Here is a 15,579-nt window from a genome sequence, read left to right as displayed (position 1 = left end):
GAGAAAAAGCCAGATCTTTGCCAACCTTAGTAATACATGTTGACATTTTCTGTTGGATAGGAAAAGGTTTTGGCCAACTGCTGGAACTCGATGCCGAATTAGATGACCATCTAATTTAGACAATCTAATTTAGATTTATCCCCTGGGAACTGTACCAGATGACATCCAATCCATTCTATAGTTAAACAGATTTGACTAAAACTAAAAGTTTCAACCGCATGGTGTGCTACAGAAAGTTTATTCTGTAAGGACCATGAATTGCTTTTATTGCAATCCATTAAATAGTTGGGATTTTTCAGTATAGGATCAAAGTAGAGAAAAAGTAAACTCTAACAGAGCACATGCACTCTGCAGGGTGTAGTCTCGTACCTAATCAAGCTATTAGAAACAGTCATTTTAGTCGTAGTCATAATACAAGACAGCTGCTGCACAAAAGTATCACCCCTAGCATGGTCATAAACACAAAACACATTTTGCAGCTTATTCAATTTATCAACTCTAATCTCCTTCTGGGCACTGTGCCTGATCCAAAGTAAAATCAATCGGCTTTAAATACCATGTGAAAAGTGTTCCAAAACCAAGCTCAAGATATGCTGACACAAGCAGTAACTTCACATGGTACAACCTGTAGATGGTCTATATATATGTATATGGATTATTAAGGTTTTATGTGGAGACAAAGCCATCTGCAGGGATTATACACTACACTACAGGCAAATTACATAGCTTCTAAGTATTCTCATATGTGAATGTACTGTGCCACTCTGGCATACTTTCTTTGTGGAGTCTATATTATTCGAGAGCCATAGGGGAGAGGGGTTAAAACCTGGAATGTACACTATTTCCCCACAGGAAGCCAAGCATGGAAGTCTACTATTGCCCCACGCCCAGATCTCTCCATTGCACGCAAAGGTGGCCCACTGCTGAATCATAGTATAACAGTCAAGAGTTTCACACAAACCATGTATGACTAAAAAGTGAAATAAACATCACAGTAAACTGCTTCTGAACTTTAGTAGTTTATTAAAAGACAGTCTATCTTTTATACGTCTTACAGTTTTATTGTACAAAATTTCACACAATACAAAAATATGGAAAGGCAATTTTTAAGAAACATGTACTGAGCTATGTTTTTCAAAAGACTTAATATTCACAATGTGTCACCTTTATTGGATGACCACCAAGCTCTGCCTCTATAAAGCAGCATGTTTTACATTTACACAGGTCTCGACACATAAGTCATAGTGGGCATTTATTCAAGAGATATTCTGTATGTATACATATTACAGTAATGTACAAGGCGTGGTAGCATGCAGAATTTTCTGATGCCGTTTAAAGTACATCTCTAAACATTTTCAAAAGTTGTCTCAGTAACCTAAAACTGAGTTAAGATGACGCTTTCAGTGGTTTAAAGTAGTTTTTTTGCAAAAAAAAAAGCAAACACATTAAGGTCATGCAAACGCAGTTTAAAATTCAATGCAATGATTTTCAACTTCATGAGATTTCAAGCGATTACAATGTGCCAAAAATGTTTTGCTTCTTTGTGCTTTCATTCTGAAAATCTAATGTAAGTAAGCGCTTCTCTAGGAAGTCCCTGTATTTACTCAAAGTCTATTTATGTCTGAGTAGCATACAGTATATCAAAGGATTCCTCAGTGATGAAAATAATTACTCTGATTAGTAACAGTAAAGAACAAGCACTGCATGTGATGCATTTTTCCACAGTGTTACCATCTCAAATTGCATATGTCTGTAAGCGCAGGTGCCTGTTCTCTGACTGAAGAGAGGCACACTTGTAGGCTATAAACATTGAAATATATAGACATGACATTTAGACACACTGGCACGCTCACAAAACACCCTACCCTAACCCACAAGTAATGCAAGGGACACACACACACACACACACACACACACACACACACACACACACACACACACACACACACACACACACACACACACACACACACACACACACACACACACACACACACACACACACACACACACACACACACACACACACACACACACACACACACACACACACACACACACACACACACACACACACACACACACACACACACACACACACACACACACACACACAGATTCTGACCTAACACTTATGAGCACCCGCCTGGTACATATAACAGATAGTACTTTCATTAAATGGCTCAGTGGGGGCTCGTCCTAGCCAGCAGAAAGAGGCCCACATCCAACACTTTGGTGCTCCTCCTAAGGAACACAACATTACGGACATAAATGCTTACAAAGCTTTCCAAAAGCTTCACTTCAGGTCAATCAAGTGGTAAAACAGAGTCAAGCTAATATAGTGCTATTAATTCACACATGTAATTAGGCCACAAAAATTAAGTTCCTGACTTATGGTACGAAAATATTGACCTGATCTTGATTATTTTTACGCCCAATTGATGTATGGTCATGACATCTTTCACTTATGATCGTTTATGACCTATGGTACGAAAAATGGACATGACATCGATAACTTTGAGGTTACCGATTAATGGTATGATTTGTTTGACATGACCGTCATCATTTTGCCTGTTGTGTTTACTTGCTGTTGATTACCTACGCATTTTACCAACTTTTTACCCTAAACTGATATTAGAATAAACTCAAGTGTTTTATCATCCATTATAAAACTTTCATTGTACAGGTATGTACTTCCAAGAATGTGAATATTCGTTACAAATATATAGTAATCTCTTTTAAAGGGTGTATTTGCATTGCCATCCTGTAACATTATCATTACCTCCGTAAGTCTTAAAATAACAGAATTATTGTTGATCGCAACAATCTCTGGACACTATATCGTCAAACAGAAGAAGTTATCGTACAGACCTACATAAAATGCTTACGTTCGTAACAAAAACAACATCCTTCATAAAAATCAAGGAATCTGTTTTTTCGTCATGATTTGTTTGTATTAGTTACACGGTGAGTGAGAGGCAGGAATATTAGTGTAGCTCCAATGCTGGATGCAGCTGAAGGTAGAAGGCAAAAGAAGCCACACACAGCTTTGTTTACAGCTGCCGTTTCTCAGTTTCTTTTCAGAGTTTTGTCCATGGAAAGGCTTCGACAGAGGAGAATCTTAAATAATCTTCATAACAGTGGAGGTACAAATATCTTAAGTCCTCTCTCTTTTCCACATTAAAATGTCTGAGAAAAGATTTCCGTCGAGAAAGCGAAACTTGACATCCTCTGAGGTGTTTAAAGATTCCATGTGTTGTCTGCACTATCCATTTTTCTGAGAGTTGGTTCTATCCAGTATTGGCCAATGGCTGTAGAAGTGATTGAAATGGCACAGTACAGGGTTATGTAGAGTCAGTTTGCAGTCGTCTCTATGCCATGATGAGATGGTTGCTCCGCTCTCTGATGTCTGCTGGAGGAACAAGATCTTTCTTCACTTGTGTTGGCAAGAGGGTTGAGCGTCTACCTTTTGGCTTGAACAAATCAGACACAAAGAATACCTGCGGAAGAAGTACAAAAAATGTTACTCACAAGGGGACACCTTCAAAATCAAGCTACACATAAAATCAATCTTGGTGCTATTTTGTTCTTTATAGGTTACTTTCAAAGGTTTTGCAACTTCCTTTAATTTATGGATACAATATGGAGTTCCTCAAGGTTCTGTATTAGGGCCTCTTCCGTTTTCCATTTTCAGTGGGGTTGAATCTAACTGCAATCATTCTCGTTTCATGGTAATGCTTACAACTGCCAATTATATGTATTTGTTTACTAGATTACATCTCGATATATAACAAAGCATTAACGTAACCTATCTTTCTTACCCATTTGTCAAATATACCAGATACCTTGTTTAGCCCCTTACTTAAAACTGATATTTTCTGTGTCTATAAAAAAATGTGCAACCTGTTTAAGAAAAGAAGATATAATTATATTATTGTTTAGTGAAAGTAAGAAACAAAACATGTATTTATAGTTGAGGCCTCATAAATGTAAAGGAATCAACCATTCTTAAGGATAACAGATCTCATCTAATATTACAACATAATAGAACCACTTACTATGCAGTAGGCCACCAGGGCTCCCTGCACAAAACCCGCCAGTACATCAGTGGGGTGGTGCTTGTGATCAGACACACGGGACAGGCCGGTGTAGAAAGACATCATGATGAGGGTGAACTGGGTCAGAGGGCGCAGCAGGCGAGCTCCATGCCAAGTGAACCGAGACTGCAGGTAAAACTATAAAAAAAGAAAGAGCATTTGCAATGTGATACTGGTACCAATAATCTTTATTATCTAGTGAGGGAAATGGGTTTCTAATATTCTCTATATGTAAGAGAACGTGTGTGTGTGTGTGTGTGTGTGTGTGTGTACACAATTGAATAACTTACCACCAGGTAAAGCATGGTGTACATGGAGAAGGATGCATGACCAGAGAAGAAAGACTTCCTGAAAAGAATAAAGGACAATAAGCTTTGAACTATAGCTAACACTACACTTGCAAACTGTAAAAAGCTGTTAAAGCGCGTTTCGATAAATTGTTTCTCATTTTATGATAATACCTGGCCTCCTGAACTTTGTTCTCTGGTCCCTGACACTGGTAGTCAGTGATATAGCCCAGGGAGCAGTTGATGGTGGAGAAGTCAGGTTTGCACACATCGAGGAAATGAGGGCGCATGCGGCCCACCGACACTTTGGCAATGTCAGTGAATGACTGGCTGATGGCGCAGCCGAAGATGAACACGCCCAACTGCTTGTACAGAGCGGATATGTAGGGGTTCCCCACGAAGGACTTGGATCCCTCGTTCAGGAAGTAGATCCTGTAGCTCTCCCCGATGATGATCTGAAGGCACGGAAGAGATGTTGACGTCAGTGTTTATTAGGATTTTAACAAATTCCCATTGAAACCATTAATTCCAAAGCAGTTAAATCATATCTACTGTGTGAAAGTGTGTGAGAGCCAACATTTGTTTATGAGGAATGGGAGAGCACTTTGAGAGGATTTTGCTTGGTCAGCTAAGTGTCATGCTCATATTTCAGTTGTAATTTAATAAAAAAGTGTTTTCACTCATTATCTAAAAAATCAACTTTGTTCTTATTAGATCTCGTATCATACTTTTATAAATACCCTGTTTTCCAAATTACAACATTGTGCTTTTGTGCAAATGAACATCAAAGTTTGTGATTCTGCGAGGGTAGACTTTTAGGAACAGGCTGATGGTCAGAGTGGAGAATTGTAATTAACGTACGTGCCTTTTTTTGGGATAAGATGTCATTATGACAGCTAAAATAGAATTCATGACTTCTCTTGAAGTGGTTTGAAAAGTGCTACTTTGGAGTTGAACGTGTTTACCTGTGCATCTTACTTCTGAGAGAAAAACAGCGAGGCGACGTGGGAGGTGAATCAAACTGTCCGCCTTGTATAGTTTTCAGTAAGTGTGCAAATAAACCACCGTCTAAAACCGACGACTGACGTTCAAGGCGCACTTAAGGGGGGGGGTAGACAGCCTTAACTCGCAACAGCTGTTCCAGCCCAAAAAACGCTTTCCAACCCCCTCATCTCGTTGTCTTCCAACAGCTCAAAATGAAAGTGTGGTAGACGAGTCAGAACGAGAATTTCGGGGAGTTTCATGGGGAAATCAGAGTGACAGGAGGGGAGGGCAGAAAGCTTTCAGAGTAGAGGAGAAAGAGAAAGAAAATGGAAGGTGATTGGAGGAATGAGGGGGGCAGCGGGGGAGGCACCGCTGGTTCTAATCAGCAGAAACGCTGAGCTTGGAGACGTGTCTGATTTTCGTGGCGGGACTCCACCAGGCGCACATCGGGGGCATGCTTGTTTTTCACCGCTCCGGCTCCTTCTCTGAAACGGCTCCAGTTTCAAACGGGATGTCTGGCTGTTTTCTGTTAGTATCTCTGTTTCATCAGACATTCTTACGAGGGGCGCAGAACTAAGTCTCATTCTGGGAAACACTCTGTGCAGAGGGGTAGCCCCGACGGAGATTCAACAAGCCGATAGAGTGTGTTGTTTTCCACCATTCAGGCCTTTAGAGCCAGCTCGATAAAGCCCAGCTGCTTTCATGGGAAAAGAGGGAAGGGGGAGAAAACACATCTGGTTCCCCTTGTGTGAAAGAATTAACCATGTGAATGCATAAATGAATTGGCATTGCGGGACATAGAGCTGTTACTCTAAAACCTCAAGAGATAATCATGGGTGCAAGATGCTGATTTGCGGCTTGTTTCAAATGTCTTGTTTTTCCAAAATGACACCATGAGGTTTTCATTTCTTCTGAAAAGATCTTCATAAATTATAGAGGACTTGGCTTCTTATGATTCTCAGCTCCATTCGGTGGGAAACAAAGCACTAAATTACATAATGCTGGTGTTTTCTGTCCACAACGCTCCAGGGGGTTTTTGCGAGGGGAAAATTAGATACCTGGCAAAGTCTTGTTTTGGACACTAACCACAATTCCACCCGACCAATTACAGTATCTAACCAAACAACCATTGCGTCAACCATAATAACATGGGGCCAGCTGTTATTCTCACCATTAAAACCCCTGTGGCCCCAAGCCTGGTAGCAGTCTGCTCTTTAGGAGGGGGGGGGGCACTACTGGCTACAGGGAAAGAGACGTCAGGAGGCAAGGCACCTTCCCATTGCATGTCCTCCAGGTGTCAACTGCACATTCTAATCGCAAGTTTAGAGGAACATAAGTGGGTAACTAAATTGTCCCTGAAGGATTTTCAAATGTGCTGCTTAGTGCAGGTCCAAGGGATCTGTTTTTGCTAGTCTGTTGGCAGTTTTCAGAAGGTTACTGTTGAACCATTCTAATGACTCAAAGTAACTTTAACGTTTGTTTTTTTCTTACAAATGTTATATACTGGGCAATCAAGCTGAAAGGTCCTAAAACAGTTTTAAACTGTTTGAGGCTTCCGTTTAACTTTCATTAAAAGTCAAAAGAACTTGAAGATTAAGACAGAACTAACATTTTGATTATTAAATTACATCAGCCTTTCAAACTGTAAAAGACATCACTTACTATGATATGATGATATCCAAAAATCAGATATATAGTTCAATATATTAAATGCTATCAATATAATATAGATATATTGCCCAACCCTATTGGTAACATAACAGTTACCTATGATCTATTTTTTTGCTATGCTAATTTAGTAAAAATGCAGAGTGGACTTCTATAAGCGCTCGAGTGGCACAACAGAAGCAGCTGTACAGTAGCTACACTGATTTCCTCTTGAGCCGCAGAAGTGCAGTCAATTCAGAATTATTTGGGAGAGCTCAGAGACAAAAACTCAATTAATTTACCTACTTTAGATCTGAGGGAATAAAAGAAAGCCGAAAAACGCTCTGGGTCTGGTTATCTGTGTTAAGTATAACTGAAATTTCAGCCCTCACAAAGCCGTGTGGACAGAAGCATTGATAATGGAAAAGCACGGCCGAGAACAACGGCAAAATACATGTACACATTTTTTTTTTATATCTAAATATCTACAGGATGTCGGGGTAGCGTATCCTTACTGTTTCTCTCTCAGGACATTGCAACAAACTACTCACTGATAGCTAGAGTGCTCTAATCAGTGGAAACATCTCAAGCCCCCCTGAGGAGAAAAGCCCTCATCAAATGTTGTTGACTGCTTTTTATCTGGAATGTGCTGAAGCCAATCAAGAGGGCCTGATAGCACAGGTATGAGGGGTGTTGTTTCAGTAATCATGTGGGATAATCTCAGTTTACAGTCGGATAAAGCTTTCTAATGGGAGTGTGAACAAGGGTTTGAGTGCAGTGAATATGAATGGTTAAATTGGAGAAAGGCATAAACACATATGGCAAATGTAATAGAGTCAACAGTTGAACATCCTTACATCAGTATCATATTGTTTTATTTTTGGCTCATTAAAACCTAATGTAAGCGCAGCATTCTTGCTTTTTTGAGTGTTTTTTTCATGGTTGAATGGACTTTTTGTTGCTTTAGATAAAAGCGTCAGCTAAATTAAATGTAAATATATATATTTTAAATGTAATCATAAACAGATACACATTTTTGTGCGATATTTCTGAATAAAGACATTTATATCACCATGTATGATCCAAGGACAGATATGTTTGCCAAATATAAGTGTTGAAAACAGGACGTATTTCTTATTTAACTTTCTGAAATGTGATTGGTTGGATGAATGACTGTTGAATGAGAAGCAATGAGATAATCTTATTTTATTAATCCAGTTAAAGTGCGTCATATCTGTCCAAAATGTTAGTAAGGTGTATAGTAATGAATACATTTTCTACATCATGTGACAGTGGGTGTGCTGCTAGTAATGGTGAAGGCTGCTGAAAAACACAGAGTGATGATGATGACATTAGTGATCAGAGTGAGGTGACTTACAGAGAGGAGGGTGATAAGAATGCCAGCAGCGCTAAGCACACCGTCGCTAATGGTGTCTCCGTGTTTGGCCGGGTACTTGATGGACTCATCGTCGCAGTAAAACCCTCTACGGTAAGGCTGAACAGCGCTGGTCTCAATGACCAAGAAAGGCAGGCCGGCTAGTGTGAGGAAGCAGTGTGCGGCACAGAGAGAGAAAGGAGGGGTGGTTGGGGATGGGTGAGGGAGGGAGGGAGGGAGAGAGAGATGGAGGTGCAGGGTTAATGATACGCAAATTACAGAGGTCGCAGGTACAAGCAAGAGGCAACGAGGGAACATCTGGGACAGGCTCCATCCATTCTGTGGCTGTGATCTGTGGCTGATCAAGAAATAATGACTCCAGGTTTGTTTCATTTTCAGTCTTATTATTCGAGACTTTATTAGGGCCCAAAACTGATTTTTTTTCCCTTTTGCTGATGGCCATTTTCCAAAGCAATTTTACACTCTACTCAGGCTGCCATTAGTTTCCATTTTTAATGGGACTGTAGATTTACAAAGAGCAGCAAAAATGTTGGAATAAAAAGATCACGTTACAGAAAATGATTGGTAATACTTCCAAAAGTTGATTTAGTCATCTTAACCAAAAATGATTTTCTTAAATGGAGGCATTATCTAATTCCTATTTTGTAGTTAGCTGAATATCTCCATTTTTTTTAACTGTTCAGACAAATAGGCAATTTAAATGTGTTTATCTGTGACAGGCATTTTCTTTATTTTCTGACTTTTTCATGGAATAAACAATTAATTCATCAGTTTTTAGGAATTTCTACCACATAGATTACTTTTAATACCCTTTCTTACATTTGTGAAAAGAATGGAAACCAATGGTTGGCTGTAATGCACGGTCTAAATGATTTGCAGCTAATGGTGTGCAACGTATAACCACTGAGTGTGACTCAGAGCCTGTCGAGCCAATCGTGTCACCAGCCAACCGTTGGAGGAACCGGGTGTCCCAACATATTCTCTCTCGTTGTCTTGCAGTACCACAGCAGGACTTACTGAGGCCACGGGCACAGTGACGCCCACGGCTGTGAGCATGATGGTGGACACCGTGCTGCCCTTATAGGTCAGCCCGATGCTGTTGTCATTGCAGAAGAATCCTCTCTGGTACGGTGGGAATGGAGATTTGTGCAAACACGCACCAACAAGCACAACTGTATGGGCAGAGGTCAGCTGTATCAGACATTATAAACAGGAAGATACACACATGTACGGCAGCGTTTCTGTTTTGCTTTGTGTCACGGAAAATGTCAACTTCCAAATGGGAGAAATTCTGATCATATATAATCTGTTTTTTAGTAAGCTGAACAACTTATAGAAAGGCTATTTAAAGAATGACCTTGAACGCAGGTTTAAACCGACTGGCGGGTCTTTAACGCATGCCACCACCTCCATCTACCCTTTTCAAATGCATCTCATGGCCCGAAAAATAATAATAAAACAGAAAAAATTTAAAGTTGTCATCAGTAGGCTATTTCAAATGATACATGTCCCGTCATTAGAATTGTGCCCAATGGCAAAAAAAATGGCATTACATTTTACATATTCCACAATGTCTACATATTCAAAACTTTCAAAAATCGAAAAAAAAAACCTTTTTGTAAACATATCAAAATAGACGAAGGCCTATAAGGCATACTATCGATTCAAACTTCGCTTGGGGGGAATTCTTTTCAGCGGACATTACGACTGGAGACATTTAGATTTTCTGGACGTTAACAGATTCTTTCACTCAAAGTCCAGTAAGTGGAAACACTGATGTACAGAAAGAAGCTGACAAACATTTTACAAACTCCCAGCAGACATTTATTCAAGTCACCTATTCCATCATGTTTTTAAAGCCAACACTGATGCTGTCATGAGTAAATGAGCATTGGAATTAATCAAAACTGCATCTTTGTCTTAGACTTAAGTGAACCCTTTTCGCTCAGAATTGCATCAACTCATCGCAAACCCGAGTTAGCTCTAACAGCATTGGATGTGTCATGTTTTTAAGTTAGAGACCATTGCTGCTAGCTGACAAGAAAAAAAAAACACGAACAGTATCAGAGCCATCTCTCCTCTCCTGGCGAGGCTTTCAAGTGCACTTTAAAAAGGCCGGCTATAAGATGCCCCGGGGGGTGTCTGCGTCTGATCAATTTAGTGTCTTTAACCACTTAAAGAGGCAAAGAGATCTTATTTATCTTCCGACAAACAGAGTGGGTGCTAGAGATATGCTAGCCAAAAGGGACAGCTTATTTTCCCCCCGTCTACCAATGGCTTCAATGGAGGACTTTGAAATTTGAGTGTGGACGTTGTGGTACCCAGGAGACGCCTCCAATCTCTTGACAGAATTTGGAAAAAACGCACTTTCATATCCCTTCAAAGCGACATTTAACTAATGGTGGGGCTTTCAAGTCTCTCTTTGAATAAATCTGCAGATCTGGCGATACAAAGGAAAACAAACATCGGCACTCACTTTCTCACACGCTGCCTTACTCTGTCTCAAAACCGAAAAAGCACCGGGGTGTAGAGGTCAACACCGAGAGCTGCCGAGGGAAGGGAGGGTTGTGGTGAAAGAGAGGGGGCATGATTTCTCAAAACCAAATGTCAGCACACGCTTCACTTGCTGAGCCCCCTCAACCCCTCACATCCACACACACACACACAGCTGACTTTGGCCTTTGAAGGTCCAGCTGGGTTGAGCTCAGGTTACAGTCGGAGCGCTGATGCCTGATGGGAACCTCGGAATTCGGTCCTTCCCTCCACATTCAGCAGGATTCACGTTATTAACTTTCTCGCTTTTCATTCTCGCTCTCCAAACAAATACCTAGACGCAGATTCAATCAGATCCAGAGGAAGTCTGGTGGCGAGAGAAAGCGCAGGGTGGTACGTCTCAGAGTTCAGAAACCGTGAAAATATACATTACTTTACAGTACCCTGAACCTTCAACGTCTGATCCCTTCAGTTTGCTTAGCCTGGCCGTGAACACAACCTCACAAGACTTCCCAAAACAGAGACTTTGGCCTCCCAAAACTGCTGATATACTGTATGTGTTGTAAAAAAAAAAAAAGACTGCAATTGAAACCCCAAGAGTCCTGACCCTTGCCCGATGTCGAGGGCAGGGATTGATGGACAGAGACAAGAGGTGGGGATTTTGAAGAATCCACGGCTTTCTCAAAAAGGAACCAGCACGGGTCAAGTGTTTCAAAAAACTGATTGTGAGGAAGATTAAAAAAACACAAGCACACCAAGATGCTGTCAGTTCCTGTTTTCCCGACACCCAGCGGGTTAGTTTTTTTTTCTGTCCTCCGACCCCTTCCATCCGTCTAAACAGTGCAGCATCACCACTGAGTAAAGCGCGTTAGGATTTCCCCCTCCTACCCTCTTCTTCCCGCTTTTTAACAGCCGGGGGGCGAGGAGGAGGAAGGGGGGAGGCTGTCCTCATCTTGCCAATGACAACACTAGTCAGCAAGCATGGGTTTGCATTAGCTTGACCCAAAGACAACAGAAGCAAACAAAATGACTTCAACCCCCCCCCGGGTGAGTTTTCAGTTGCTAATGTTAGCATCAGGTGTCTTTTATCCGGCTTAACCCTGAGGCAGTTTGCTTAACAATCAACCAGGGACCAGAAAACAAGCAAACAGCGTAAATTAAGAATGATGATGGCTGCTCTTTCTGCACGTAACCAAGAGCCGGCTCACATCAAAATATGACACTTGGTGGAATTTCCTTCGCCTTCCCCTCTAGTTTAGCATAGGCAGCTTTGTGTAGCTGCCGTTTGTGGAAACTAGAATCAGTGTATTCACGCTGGATTAAATCCCTACCATATTTTGGAGGCTTTCGCCAAAACACAGAGTGTGACTATTAAAATAAACAGACGCACATTTTCCACTTGCAGGGATCTCTCAGTGTCTGGCGTAGAAATGTATACATGTCTGAGGTAGTTGTGGTGTATACACAGATGCAGTTGTTTTTACTCCCAGCAGCCCCCACACAACCGACCCCCTGTCTGTCAGTCTGCTGTACTTCATAGTTCCACTACGGAAAAGAAAGTAGGTTTGCCTTCTTGGGTTACACAAAAGCACATTTGCATTGAATTGCTAGCGGTTATTACTGCTGCTTTTCCATCTATTTATTATTCAAATCTATGGAAGATCTGGTGTTAAACAAGAGGCAGTTTACATATCTGTTCCTCCTCTATTCCCACAACCCCCAAACACACACAAACGATGCATGAACATAAAAAAGGAATAAATCATACACAACAATGTCACAAAGTATATGTCTATATTTAGACACATGGCTCATACAACCTTGTATGCACATACTGTGAATGTATGATGAATGCATTTTAAACTGGACATATCATGTTGTGAACAAGGAAAAAGGAACTAGATACCCTCACCATTAAAGTATTGTCATTGTCAACATTAACTGAACCTGATAACCTCACCGGGTTCAGGCAAATGCACTTAATTGCAGCTTTCTGCTTTCCTAAGCCTTATTCACTAGGATGTAGTTCACAACTGCATCAGGGGCGGATTTCTCCGCCAGTGTACTGACTAATGTTATTGTTACTGGCACTGGTGGTCTACTGGGATTACAGTGACCTGAGAGTTCATGAAAGCAGAGAGAAATCTCCCTAGATGCAGTAATACTATAACTTCAATCACTGTGAGAATGGAGGCGTACTGATTACCAGTACTGGTCAACCATTTCCTCCTTGTGGTCGCTCTCTCTAAACCACATCTTCAGCAAGAAACACAATGCTGGTTTGTTGACAAGCTTCTCTGTGGTAAGGTACATACACAGAAAATCCTGGGGATTTACCCTCCTTTGAGACAAAATCTAAATATAGTGTGGTCTGAAAAATATTACACTGTAGATCTTTCATGGGATTGTTTTAACAATAGCTTGGCTGGTACTTTCCCATTCAGTGTTTTGTTCCTAAATTGAACACTGCATTGCCATTTGCAATCATGTTCTTACGCTGATGTTCCAAGGAACTCCATCCAGGATTACGTTAATGAAGATAAAAACAGGGTGAGATTAGAGAACGGTCAAAGGTTAAAGCCTCACAGTTGGGTGAACCTTCTGGGTTTAAACGTCAGTTTAAAAAAATATGCAACAACCTGAACCTAGTGTTTTCCAGCTGTTTAACATCACAGGACCTGTACTGATCAACATGCACACACACTCAGGGCTGATTTTTTTTACCACTTCCCTTAATTACTCCACAGACACACACAATATATTATGCCAGATGTTGAGATCAAGAGAATTCCTGATGGTGAGGAATGTGAGCCATTCTGGAGTCAAAGCAGAGTGAGCTACAGTACAGGTGTGGCTGCTGGAGACCAAAGAAATATATCCCTCCTGTAGCAATATATTACTTTCCCCTCTGCCAGCACTATTTTTTGTGAGGGGTTGGCCGCCGCTGAGGAAAACATACTTCCACTACTAGCTAAGCTAATATATTTTTGGAAAATATTCAGCTTAATAGCTGTTGTAGCTCATTTGAAGTTGTAATAAGACATCACTTGTTGCGTAGGAAACATAGCTTGACGAGCTGGTGTAGCTACACTAAAAAGTTAAAATGTAATAAGTAGCTTAATAGTTTTTAAATACAAATAATTATATTAAGCTCACTTAATGTATGAAGACACCATGAGTAGAAATGTGAAAGTTAATGTCTCAACATTATAGAAAACACCACATTATACGTGTATGTAAGAGTTTGGAAGCCAAAACACAACTTTAAACACATCCTGTAAACAGTGGTGTTAAGTAACCAAGTACATTTACTCAAGTACTGTACTTAAGTACAATTTAGAGGTACTAAGAGGTAATTTTCTGCTACTTTATCCTTCTAATCCACTACAATTCAGAGTATTGAACTATTACTCCACTACATTTATGTAGTACTTTTAGTTACTTTGCAGATATGGATTAATGACAACAAATATTAATCAACCCTTAAAGACTTGAGTAACACCTGGATTAAATTCAAAATGAGTTTAAATTAGTTTCACCTGTACCAGCTTGGTAAACAGAGCAATAAAAAGAAAAACATATTCTGAAATAGGCAAATCTGCATAATGAGATACTTTTGGTACTTTCAGTATACAGTATTTAGATGCCAATACTGTTGTACTTACTGACATCTTGCATACAGTGCTTTTACTTTACACTTTGTGATTTCTACTTTCACTTAAGCACAAGATCTGTGTACTTCTTCCACCTCTGTAAAGTTACAAACAATGCGAGTAAAACAGCAACACATTCAGTGCATAGTAACAAAACGTTCTCCTGTAATACACTTTATACAAACATATTTTAGAGGTCATTAGCATACAGTTGGGCTCTTACCTAAGAACAGACAGAAGAGGTCCACTCCCACCAGTAGCTTCCTCCTGCTGTGGTCTTTGCAGTTATTGTTGTTCAGTGAACTCCCGCCGTTCTTCATCTCGCCTGCCATGGTTTTCTCATATATCAAACAGCGTTGCATTTAAAAAGTCTTATGTGGTTCAGATAAAAACGGGATAAAAGTATTGGTGAAGTTACCGCTGTTCGCTTCTTTCTTTCGTTCTTTGTATCTAGCTATTTCTACTTGAAGCAGTTGTCGTCATGCAAGTCTAAACTAATTGAGCAAATACGCCCTCTCCAAACATTACCGCTAGCCCTTCCAACAATCACAGCTCACTTTCTACTAACTTTTAACCATCCTGTCCTCCGTTCCAAGTGAGAGTCCTGTGACAGCCTTCCAAGAAAGCCACTCCTCCAGCTCCTCCCCTTTCAATTAATGCCATATGGTAGCTCCTCCATACACACACCCACACACTCACACACCTCTGGGTGCTTGGGGCTGGATGACCCCCCACCCACAAGTCAGCAGTCACAAGGGGATTTCACAAAGCAACTTCAGCCATAACAATGACGAAGATCCGGGAATAAGGGCACAGGGGCGAATCCAATCCCAATGGAGTTTTGAATATTGCAAAATAGGGAGAAAATGTGAATACTTACAGGTTTTGTTGAGCAGGAAATCATTCACAAATGAATACCACTTTTGTGAAAACGCAGACCTCTAGTATTGTTTGAGACATGTGAAAAGTAAAAGTGGGGTTTATCACTGACATTCTATGTCGTAGAACAAAATGTGTACATC

The 15,579-nt window shown here is 40.5% G+C and overlaps 1 protein-coding gene across 2 annotated transcripts; it reads right to left on the bottom strand.

Moving 5' to 3' along the window:
- Positions 1–1,003: 1,003 nt before the first annotated feature.
- Positions 1,004–15,136, bottom strand: LOC134866020 (phospholipid phosphatase 3-like). 2 transcript variants are annotated; one of them, XM_063885912.1, is made up of 6 exons: positions 14,781–15,136; positions 9,429–9,583; positions 4,559–4,839; positions 4,388–4,445; positions 4,059–4,235; positions 1,004–3,500 (listed from the first exon to the last, which is right to left on the bottom strand). In XM_063885912.1, exons 1-6 carry the CDS (start codon positions 14,917–14,919, stop codon positions 3,372–3,374), a joined length of 939 nt encoding a protein of 312 aa, XP_063741982.1. In that variant the 5' UTR covers positions 14,920–15,136; the 3' UTR covers positions 1,004–3,371. The 2 variants fall into 2 exon arrangements, with proteins under 2 accessions (XP_063741982.1, XP_063741981.1); XM_063885911.1 differs by lacking the exon at positions 9,429–9,583 and adding an exon at positions 8,394–8,551.
- Between the last annotated feature and the right edge of the window lie 443 nt (positions 15,137–15,579).

This window comes from Eleginops maclovinus, chromosome 6, assembly GCF_036324505.1.
Source record: "Eleginops maclovinus isolate JMC-PN-2008 ecotype Puerto Natales chromosome 6, JC_Emac_rtc_rv5, whole genome shotgun sequence".
Classification (NCBI taxonomy): domain Eukaryota; kingdom Metazoa; phylum Chordata; class Actinopteri; order Perciformes; family Eleginopidae; genus Eleginops; species Eleginops maclovinus.
The sequence above is the reverse complement of the archived record's forward strand: the minus strand, read 5'-3'. Positions and strand labels throughout refer to the sequence as shown.